General features: G+C 40.6%; 1 protein-coding gene across 2 annotated transcripts; it reads left to right on the forward strand.

The window, feature by feature from the left end:
* The first annotated feature begins 100 nt into the window (after positions 1 to 100).
* On the forward strand, positions 101 to 7,006 carry zdhhc18a (zDHHC palmitoyltransferase 18a). Of its 2 annotated transcripts, XM_079343571.1 has the most exons (10): positions 103 to 759; positions 844 to 1,004; positions 1,229 to 1,378; positions 2,236 to 2,373; positions 2,465 to 2,516; positions 3,076 to 3,178; positions 3,264 to 3,376; positions 3,516 to 3,621; positions 4,688 to 4,758; positions 5,408 to 5,538. In XM_079343571.1, exons 1-9 carry the CDS (start codon positions 524 to 526, stop codon positions 4,727 to 4,729), a joined length of 1,101 nt encoding a protein of 366 aa, XP_079199697.1. In that variant the 5' UTR covers positions 103 to 523; the 3' UTR covers positions 4,730 to 4,758; positions 5,408 to 5,538. The 2 variants fall into 2 exon arrangements, with proteins under 2 accessions (XP_079199696.1, XP_079199697.1); XM_079343570.1 differs by lacking the exon at positions 4,688 to 4,758 and having other exon boundaries at positions 101 to 759; positions 5,408 to 7,006.
* Positions 7,007 to 11,339: the final 4,333 nt, after the last annotated feature.

Here is an 11,339-nt window from a genome sequence, read left to right on the forward strand (position 1 = left end):
AGTTTACAATATGCCACTTAGTACAGATCATAAATGAACAAGAGGCTGAAAACTGAATCGATCCAGAAATCATACTCTCTTATACCGGAAGTGTTTAAGTGAGTGGCGAGTCCTTGGAGTGGCGTCACCGTCCTCACCTTTACGTACATTGGCTGAAAAAAGGAAACGTGAGTCGCCGCAGGAAGCTTGAGTAGGAGCCCGTTTACTGGAGTAAATATATGACAAAAGACACGTTTAGAAATCATACTAAAGAATGGCTTTGGTTTAACTACTAAAGATGGTAGTTAGGGAAGTGACTGAGCTTGTGAAACTCTGCCGCGGACAACAATGGTTTTGTTTGTGCGCTAGCTAGCTGACTAGCGTTAGCATTCAGAATGGGCATCTGAAAGCTAACCGAACAAGCAACGTCTCCGTGTACAATGAATGAATCTTGAGAGGTGCTTTCCACTTGGAAAACGTGTCGAGAAAGGAGAGTTTCTGTTGTGCCTTTTAGCTACCTCGGAAGCGTGTGTATGTTGTTTACATGATGAAGAATTGTGAGTATCAGCAGATCGACCCGCGCGCTCTGTCGGTGTTGCCCTCGTCGGCACAGAAACACAGCGAGAAGAGAGTGCAGCGTCCGCGGAGGAAATGGGAAGTGTTCCCGGGGAAGAACAGGTTTTTCTGCGATGGACGGATCATCCTGGCCAGACAAAGCGGTGTCCTTCCTCTGACCCTGGGCCTTATTGTTGTCACATGTGGCCTTTTCTTTGCATTCGAGTGAGTAAATGAACATTTCCTTACATGCTTTCTGTTCACCTGAATTGATCCTGACACATTTTGCTTTTTCTGTTTTGTTCACAGTTGCCCCTTCCTGGTGAAGCATCTGACCGTCTTCATACCTGTGATAGGTGGGGTACTTTTTGTGTTTGTGGTCTTGTCCCTGCTGAGGACCAGCTTTACAGATCCAGGCATCCTACCAAGGGCGACTCCAGATGAAGCAGCAGACATAGAGAAGCAGATAGGTGAGACAAACACGCACACTCACAGTGGGCCAGATGGGGTAAAAGAGCTTTGCCATATGGGGGATATCTGAGGGCCATGTTGTTGACAAAGACCTAAGCAGCTTATTCTCTATGATTGACTGCAATAGATGGACCTTTTTGTTGTTTAAGGGTTTTTTGGGGGGGGGATCTGTTTTGATAGTGAAGTCTCAGTGAGTCTGCGTCTTGTACTTCTCTATTTTAAGATACCTCAGGATCCTCTACATATCGCCCCCCTCCGCGGACCAAGGAGATCCTCATCAACCAGCAGGTGGTGAAGCTCAAATACTGCTTCACTTGTAAAACATTTCGCCCCCCTCGGACCTCCCACTGCAGCCTGTGTGACAACTGTGTGGGTAAGGATTTAGTGGGACATAAACACTCATCCCACCTGCACTAATTCTGAACATCCTCAAATGACTGACTAGAAGACGTGCATGCACTAATGGGCTGGAGAGCTTTTGTTAGTTTGCTTTATATGTACCAGGATGGAGGTAGTTCACCATAAAGAGCGGGCCTTATTAATCTTTTGCAGCCATAGACTGTCTCCCATGGGAAAATGTAAAGGTGTGTAGTAATACAAGATATATTTAAGTTAGTTCAAGTCTCTGTTTTATTGATTTTTATTTTTATTTTACAGGGGTAATTCATATTAAAAAAACATTTCTGTAAATATACCAGTTAGCCAAAAGGCTATCTTTTCATCTGTTTTTTAAAAGGCTCCCTGGAAAATCAAAACAATCTCTAACATCTAAACAGTATTCACATGCCCATATTCACAATGCATGCTTACGTTAAACATGCGTTGCCTCTACTCAGGCTTTGAAACAGAAGTGATGGTAGTGAATATCCACAGATTTTATTCGGAGCAAAATGTCTCAAAGATCACCATCAGTTAATGAAATACAGTCTGCGTATCTCATCGAAAAGTTTCTCATCGTGTGTTGACCCACAGAGTCGTAACACAGGGAGGGTGAATGTATCATAGATGCACCTCATACAACCAGGAGTGTGAGATTTAATCCACCTGTTACCACACAGGAATCCAATATTAGATAACTGAATAAAGACTATCGTTCATGTACACCTGACTCCTGTCTACAATAGATGATTAACACAACAACATGTTAGGTATGAAGTCTGCTACCCGTTGACTTTTGAATGCGTCTAATTTCTGGTATGTGTGCGTTTTTTTTTTTTTTTAAATCCTCAGAACGATTCGATCACCACTGTCCGTGGGTGGGGAACTGTGTGGGCAAACGCAATTACCGCTTTTTCTACAGCTTCATCATCTCTCTGTCTTTTCTGACATCTTTTATATTTGGCTGTGTCATCACACACATTACACTGCGTAAGTATTCTCACTTTGTATAAAAACACAATTTCTGATCGCACGAAAGGCTTTATTTTAGATATGTCTGATGTTTGTGTTTCCTCTCCAGGTACTCAAGCAGGCAAAAGCATTGTTCAAGCCATCCAGGAGAGCCCTGCCAGATATCCTTTTTTTTTTTTTTTAACATAATCAACCTGTTTATTAGAACAATAATTTTTTTTGTCTTGCAACCACATGGTTCCAAGAAGCAACACTATTGACACTGCAACTCCGGTTGCTGCTCCTCAGCGTAAGCTCATGCTTAATAGGATCAGAGAGTTAGCATTAGCAAAGCAGCGTCTTAGGCTGACAACTTTTCAGTAGGAGGTTTGCTGCCTCATGTCCTGGCGAGATGATGTCAGTGGCTCGACAAATATACACCGCATGACGCCTGACTGGTTCTTTTGGCTATTTCAACAGGGTGTGAGGGAATCTCCTCAGGTTACGCGTAACGTGCATGACATCACAGTTGGTTGTTTCAATACATGTTGGTGTCGTTCTGAATTCTTCACGTGTTGCTTATTTGCATCCATTTTGACTTTAAATTTTGAAAAAGTTAACCATTCACTGACTTTTCTGTAATTGTTGGTGCTCACTTGTCTTTTCTTAGATTTTTTTTATGATCAGTTTTGATTGTCATCTGCTGGTTCTACCATCATACCTTAACTCCTCCTTTTGCACTGTGGTGGAGTTGGTGATTTGTTTCTTCTCCATCTGGTCTATTCTGGGCCTCTCAGGCTTCCATACTTACTTAGTAGCCTCCAACCTCACAACCAATGAAGACGTAAGTGAATATTTGAAAGTTTATAAAAGTTTAAACTAAGCTGTACCTGCTTGCTGACTGCTTACTTTATGCGCTTGCTGTGCAGATAAAGGGCTCCTGGTCAAGTAAACGTGGTGCAGAGGATTCTGGGAACCCGTACACTTACAACAGTATAATTACAAACTGTTGTGCAACATTATGTGGTCCCATGTCGCCAAGGTCAGTAATGATCCATTAATCATCCATTATATCTGTGATCTTTATTAACAGCTCAGGGTCTACAAACATCATTAATATTTAAAAATCAAAGCATTAGTTGCAGCTGGCTTTAACATTATTCCGGGTTTTTGTTCTCCAGTCTGATCGACAGACGAGGTTTCCTTCCTCCCGACGAAGCGATCCCCGTCGCTTCAACCTCAGAGATCGAGCTGCCTCCCTTCACAGCCAAGAACGATGCACACATGGTAGGATGAAGCAGCTTGTGCTCCCTCCTGAGTCGTGACTGTCCCATAGCCCCAGTGTTGTGTTTAGCCCCCCACCCACCCGGTGTGCCTTATCGTGTGTGTGTGTGTGTGTCCACGCCGTCATCTTCAAGACCTCCAGAGCAAACATGCAGTACTTTGAAACTGTCCAGTGTTATGAAAGATTGATTTTGAATATTGTCAGATAAGGTATTCCTGAGTGGGCTGGAACAAAATGAGCAGAAGTCAGCTTGTGATCCTTTAAGTTGGAACTGACGCACACAAAAACAACAACACAAAGTCAGATTTGCACAGAAGTATTTGCTGATTTGGCTAATACGTACTGACATTTAGCAGAACCCTTAACTAAAGAGTGAGTCAATCATAAGAAAGCACCCTGGAATAAAACTTCAGTGTCATTTGTTCTTTGAGCTACAGAAGCATCATGTCCTGGAAACCACCTGCAGCACTGCTCGCCACCATTGAGCTGTTAAAAAAACACACACACACACCTATGTTCAGGTGAATGGTTGCTGACTTAACCCGTCACTCTGCTGCAGATATATTCTGGAAATTCAGTGTTGTGGGACAGTAAACCTGTTCGGTTGCTGTATCTACCTCTTTGTTAATGTACTGGGTTTGCTCATGTTTTTCAGTGAATATGTGTGAACACAAAGAACTGGTTTACTGCCTTTAAATGAGACAGCAGATGGTGTTTTGTATTTTATGTGTCAGCACTTTATCAGATCATGCCACACGCCTTCAATAACTGGCACTTTTTTTTAAACTATTCTGCTTTGCTTTCTTAAAGAAAAAAGAAACCTCTACGTATCTACGTGTCTTATTTACCTTCAAGTTGTTCCTCTATATTTTGAATAAACACTTATTTTGTATTTGGGTCTCTGTTTTGAGTCTGCTTCTGCTTTTTACCTTTCCAGACTTTAATGTTTTTTGTTTTTTTTTAAATGCATTATCTGAATAAGTTTATTTGTTTCATATGCCTTTACTTTAATCCCAGAAAGAATGATCTGACTCTGAGTGTTTTATTATATCCATCCCATCATGCCAGGAGGAGAACTGTCAGGATTTTGCTTTGTCCTGCACAGCCTGAAGGGCGTTGCTGCTTGTAGACGGTTGATGGTAAGAGTAGGGTTGAGTACTTAATCTCAACATCGCTTCAAAGCCCACTCACTGTGTCTCTTTCATAACATACATTGTGTTTAGGTGTGGAATCATAGTCATCTCAACCAATATCTTTTTTTTTTTTTTAAGACATTGTCTTAGAAGCCTATAACTAAGTCCAGGCCCTGTGCATGCTTCACTACCATTCATTGTCTCCTCACTAACATTCATTCTCACTCGGCAAGGGGTGGAGCTGCTGTTTGAAGGCTGATCATCTTACTGTTAACTTCTCAGCCGCTGGACGGGATGTTTGTTTTGTTTTCAAACATGTCTGGGTTGTTCTTGTGCATGAAAAGGTAGTGATGTGAGCAAAAAAAAAAAGATCCTGCACTGTAACTCGCTTTCTGCCTTTTATCAGAGCTACAAGAAGAGACTTCATTGTCTGCGTCTGTCTCACTGCTTACACGCTTCTGTATTCGGATCCACACTGTCATCAGTGCTTTCATTGTGTTCGCTGTGCTTGATGAGCTCTAAACTAATCATTTAAATCACGTTGCTGAATTTCGATGCTTTTTGTCCAGTTTGACCTCCGTTAACACAACCTGATGATGCAGATGAGTTTCCCCTTTTTTTTCTTGACTTCTCAGTTTTTATCGTCCTCACACAGTGCACTCAGAGCACCAAGGACGTGCTGGAGAGGGTGGTCACCTCCTTCGACTCCCACAGCCTGTGCCCTCCTGGGACAACAAAGACCAGTCCTCTCAGTGTGGAGGTCTCCAGCGCTACAGCAACTTCAGCAGAAGCTTCACCTTTGGCCGGCTGCTCAAGACAGCAGGACCGCCATCCTGTGGCTGCTCCTTGCCCACCATTCAGTAGAAGCAGCAAGAGGGACTCGCTGCACTCTATTAACCCGGCCTTCCGCCTGGCTTCTCCCTCCCCAACGCTGACCCACGCCACTTTAATACTGGGTGATGCTCCGGACCTTGGCTTTATCCCGATTCCCTGAGTTTTAAAGAACAGGAGGTGTTGCTGGACCTATTGCTGCTCTGCATCTCTTGTAGTGTTTCCTATACAAACGTTTTCATAGTGGTGGTCATGCAGTGCGTTTCATTTGGTACCTCAAGATGTCACTCTGAGTTAAATTAGCATTACCTGAAAGGTCTTTATGTTCTGTGAGTTTTAACAATCCTGTCATACACTATTTTTTACTGTTTGGTGCCTCCTCACCAGGAGGTATATCTTAGTAATACTTTGAAGCACAATAGAGAGATATTTTTTTAACACCTTTTTACAAAAACACCCACAACATGCCTCCACTCCTATCACAGAACTTAAAGCCATATATCACAGCTACAGTGTTTCATCAGTTCTTTATCATATCTTTATGCAAACAGGTCTGTTAATACTCAAAATACGTGTGGACGAAAGAGGAACAGAAAGAAAAGTAAAGATTTACTGAAGCTGCATGCTTAGGGAGTCAGTTTAAGACTTTGTCATCTAGATCCACATCATCATCCCAGTTTTATCAGACGGATGGTTTATATCTTTATGTGTGGGCCATCACGTTAGGAGACTTGAGAACAGGCTGAATAAATGTGAGCACAGCTTTTATGTGTGACTGAATAGAAACTCTGAAATGTGTAGCCTTAGTTTCCACACATTTTATCACATCCTTGTTGCTTTATCGTATATATTATACCAAAATCTGATTTGCTTCTGCCAAGCAAGGTTTTGGATTGAAGTATTAATAACTGGGATGCTTTCATCTGTGAGATTATCTGTTGTTTTTGTTGTTGGTGGTCACATCACAGACTGAAAGTATGGACTATGGATGTAGGAATGTTGATTGTGAGGCCAGTTAAAGTGCAGGACAAGCTGTCATTTTCATAGCTGTGACCTTTTCCTGTTACATCTGAAACATAAACCTCCGTGTGTGAGTAGAAGGCAGGAGTTAAGCTGTGCCACTAGGGGGCAGCATGTAAATAAAGACGGTACGCTATAGTCAGAACATAATTCAGTTTAACCAGAAAAGAAAGGCCTTTTTCATGTTTTTAGTTCTTTTTCTTATTGAGGGTTTAAGCTGTACATAGGATGCTTGTGAAAAGACTTTCCCATAGTCACTGCTAGCTTATTTATCAGTTTGCATCATGACCTATAGGTTGTGTACTATTACAAGCAGTGCTTGTATGAAGGAACTTGTTTGAATTTTGTAGGATGTGACAGTGGAACTGTAACATTTGGTCAATAAAAATATCAGCTCTGTTGACTTTTTTGCCTTTACAATCCTTATTTGATTCTTTTTCAAAAGTCAAAGATATATATTGTCTTACGTGGCATTTAGCTGAGCTTTTTTTTTTTTTTTTTAACTCTAAACAGATCCATGTCAAACTATGATATAGAACACTGTAAAAATCTGCCATGGTTGAGGTCATCCATTTGAACAACTCCATGGAAACAATGAAGTGATGCTTGTGACCCCATGTGCTGAGACAGGCTACAATACAATGTGTGTGTGAGTGTTGTTGAGGAGGTTGGAATTAAATGTGGAGAAGATACATTGTGGTGACTAATTAACCATGTGCCTACGGTATATAAAAGTGCAGTAAAGTACACTGGTTTTTAATGTTCAAAAATCCTTATCTGCTTTGTCCTCTCTCCATTTCTGGAATCTGACTCCTATTTAATCTAACAAGTCTTACACGTTAGCTTAGAGATTTTTTCCACCTTGTTAATAGCCATTGAAAACAAAAATAATCGGCCATAGTGTGCTAAAATGGGTCCTTTGGCTCTGCTGATGATATGGTGTTTAGTATGTGCCCAGGGTAGTTCTCTTTGCCTGTAATTATTTAAATTAAAAACTGGATAATATATCCTGAAGGTCAGTGATCACAGTGAATGGACCGTGACAGCTGAGGTCAGAGTCTGACTGCACCCAGCTGTTACCACTATGTGCTGGAAAGTGAGAACGTTGCTGTAATGTCCTCCAAAATTGCCTTTATGAACCTTTATTTTGCAGAAAAGTCTGCTGTTTTTTGGTTTTTGTTGTGCTGTTATTCACCTGTCAAAGAAAACAAAGTGGGAGCTCTCCACGTAGAATTGTATGCGTCTTGTATCTTCTCAAAGATGGTGAAGTAACTTACTCAGCCATATTTCTTGGAATGGGTTATCACTTTTATTATTATTATTATTATTACTTTTATGTTTTTATAGTTTAAAACAATGACAGAAAGACTGTTGATATGATTATTTCTGTTTTTCAGAAGTTCGGCTAGAGGTGAAAAGTAGGAAATGAATAAAAATTGGATGTTTACATGTGCAAAGCATGACATGTTCCTAAAGATGTTGATGTTTTTTCGTATGTAACTTTGACCATAGTTGTCTTTTAATCACTGAGGTGCATCAATATAGCAACTTAAATAACCTATTCCAACATAAAACAGATGGTTGGACTTTTTGCCAGAGGAAGCAGCCAAAGCACCACTGCAGCAGCAGCAGCTGGGATGCATTTCACCCTCTGACTCCATGGCCTTGAACAACCAAAGAAAACGTTTGCAGGAGAAAAGTAATGTGAAGAGGAGTTTAATTAAACAAAAGCAAAGATGAAACTAGGTCACACGTGTTTGCATTGGGTTTTAGTTGTTCGTAGCAAGTTGTCCCTGGCTGCAGGGGATTGCTGGCCTTTACCCCAACTGGCATGGCACAGAGGCCACCCAGTTGACCTGTTTCACTGCTAGATTTCAGGAAAAAAGTTTTTGATGATAAAATATGCTCTAAAGATGTATTAAACTCTTTAAATATTTTAAACATGAGTCACCTTCATCAAAAACTCTTTTGAAGAAGGTCTTTGAAAAAAACTTGACTGTCTAATAAAACATCTTTATTTCATTGATTTCCTCTCTTTCCCTGAAACTAATGAGCAACATGAAGTAACTCAACAGCCGGGAAAGCCACCCATTTCACTTAAAAACTAATAAATTCCAGCTCCTAAAGAAAAGCTCCACTACCTCTTTCCCTCTGGCTGTCGATCCCTCTGTTATTCATCTTTCTTGTTCCTCTTCAGCAAGCCACGTTTGGCCCTGCTGTCATGTGTGCAGCCGTGCGTCACACTCTCACAAGTCTTCTCCTCACTGCCCACTGGTCTGACCAGAGCAGAAGTCAAGTACCTCTGTGTGAAAAGAACAGGTGACTCACAGTCAGGGCAACTGTCAACATCATAACTGATGCTGAAGAGCTAAAAGTGCGTCTCTGTGTCAGGCAGTGAAGCTGGATATAATTAACTCAGTGCTGAGCAACCAGCTGCCAGCAGGCCGCATCTGCCAGCAGGCATAGCATGTAAAGGCAGCCAGTGAAACATGAAACAACCAAAGGGTGTTAGTGCCATGCAGATATTTGTGGTCAAAATGGATTGTAATATAACCAGTGTTTGCTAATCTTGCAAAGTTCTGTTGGTCTGGGGTGCAAAAGTTCCACAAATTACCGGTAACTAGGAGGTGCATTTTTTCCCCATGAAAGACTAAAAGTAAATACAACTCATGTAGTCCTTTTAAAATACAGTTTCCTATGGCTGTTTGGGGTTGTAGGATGGCTTTTAGGGGATCTCCTCACTTGTCACCTTCACACATTCTTGTGTATTCATGGAGCATGTTCAGTATTAGTAATGTTATGTGTGGTTAGTGCTTTTGATTGGTTTATGCTAACCTGCTTCTCTTTGTAATGTTACTAAATGTGCACATAAAAAGTAGTCTCCACATTTGTACTTGTAAATATAACCCAAACAAATAATAAAAGGTCACATAAGGTGTTGTTTGTCATCCTTTCATGTTGTATCTTAGCATGTTGTTTGTTGTTGTTTCCTATTACATTGTTTTGCATCATATCGCATCTTTGGTAAAATATGGTGCCGTAACGTGTGATATTGCATATCATTTTGTTGTATTGTAATAATTGAATTGCATTAAGTTGTAACATACCTGTTGCACTGTATTACATTGAGTCCTGTTGTGATTTGTCCTGCTGTTTTATATTGCAAAGAAACTCATTGAATGGCTGTACTGTACCTTGACTATGTTTAAGACTACTCACACAGTATCTGGGAAAGGGAGTGCACCTGTGTCTTTGCCTTTCAGTGTAGAGTTTGGTCAATACTTAATCATATGTTTGTGGACAGCTTTTTCAGGGATTTCTCCGGGTGTAACATGGATATTTCTTATTATGTGTGTGTTTGGGTTTGGCGGTGAATGTGTGAACACCTGAAAAGCCTAAAAGTCTTTCAGTACATAAAGCTCAGGATAAACAACTCAGTATTATCACTTGGTTAGTTTGTGTATTAGTTTGTTGACTGGTACAGTCTGCTGCTAGATTACAAAAGAGTCCGTGCAGTGTTTCACTATTGACTGTACAGTTCACTGTGTACGGTTACTATTGGGTGTGAAATAACTTTAAGCATGTCTCATATTGTCATTTCATAATGATATTTTTTTCAGAAAACACAACAGCCACTATTCAATTATTGTACCAAAAAGAAAAAAGATCAAGACTTCTTGAATATGACCCACTATTCTAGTTATTAATTGACATTGTCATTTTCTATATACTAAACTGCAATAAACTGTGTTAGACTTTTCAGTCTAGGGATAAGATAGTTCATTGAATTAAAAAGACATGACGTACCCCATCATCCACAACTCAGTGGAAAAAAATTGTCTGTGTGTGGTGAAGTGGAAAGAGCTCCCATGGAAACCTGAATATGTGCCATGGAGGTAGATTAGTGTACCAGGGTACCACAGGGTCAAACCTTATCACAGCACTCATTATCATTGACACTGTTTTTTTTATGGCCCAAACAGTGAATAGAAAATGCTGAGGTTTCCAAAATACGATTATTTATTATATAAAGGCTCAACTGTTGGCCAACAAGTCATCACTGTGCTTTTCAAGGAACAGATGGATTTTCAGTGTATAGTTACTGCTTTAATTTAAGTTTGTCAGTGAATATTTAATCAATTCCTTTAATTATACTAGAAACTTAATGACAAGTAGGAATGTAGTTATGCAAAGAAAGTTTTATGGTTGTGAAATAACCAAAGACTTTTGAACTTCATGCAGTCGGTCATGGCCCTGGTTTATGTAGCAAAGACAATAAAATGAGCAGGCAAAAGAGGTGGGACAAGTTGACAGGCAGATAGATATCATTTCTGCGTCACTGAGAGGACATGACCGGACCTATTCCTAACATGCCTGACTTACAGCAAAGGTCACAGTACAACTCTCTGAGGAAAGAAAGGGTTAAATGCTCCACAAGGCTTATCATGTCGTTACTTAAAAAGAAGTTATGTAAAGGGGAGAAAGGCAGCATGGAGAGAGTCCGTTCTGTATAGTGAAACACAGTCCAGGCAAGGTTTTTAATTCTACTGTCAAAAGTTTGAGACCCTCGGCTGAATGTGAGGCAGTTTGTTGAACCCCACTATCTGTAAATAGTTGTACAGTTTGTAACCCGGAGCAGCTTCTAACCATGTGTGCAACATGCCGGCTGCCTCCTGCCTGCTTTTAGTTACAGCACTACAATAAATCTTACCTTCAACACGAGGCCTCGCATGAAT

This window comes from Symphodus melops (assembly GCF_947650265.1).
Source record: "Symphodus melops genome assembly, chromosome: 5".
Lineage (NCBI taxonomy): Eukaryota > Metazoa > Chordata > Actinopteri > Labriformes > Labridae > Symphodus > Symphodus melops.

Excerpts from the sequence above, each read along its gene's own strand:
- zdhhc18a (XM_079343570.1), top strand. The coding sequence starts at position 524 with ATGATGAAGAATTGTGAGTATCAGCAGATCGACCCGCGCGCTCTGTCG. Across the intron at positions 760-843 it reads GGCCTTTTCTTTGCATTCGA|TTGCCCCTTCCTGGTGAAGC; the intron begins GTGAGTAAATGA and ends TTTTGTTCACAG. Across the intron at positions 3,377-3,515 it reads TGTGGTCCCATGTCGCCAAG|TCTGATCGACAGACGAGGTT; the intron begins GTCAGTAATGAT and ends TTTGTTCTCCAG.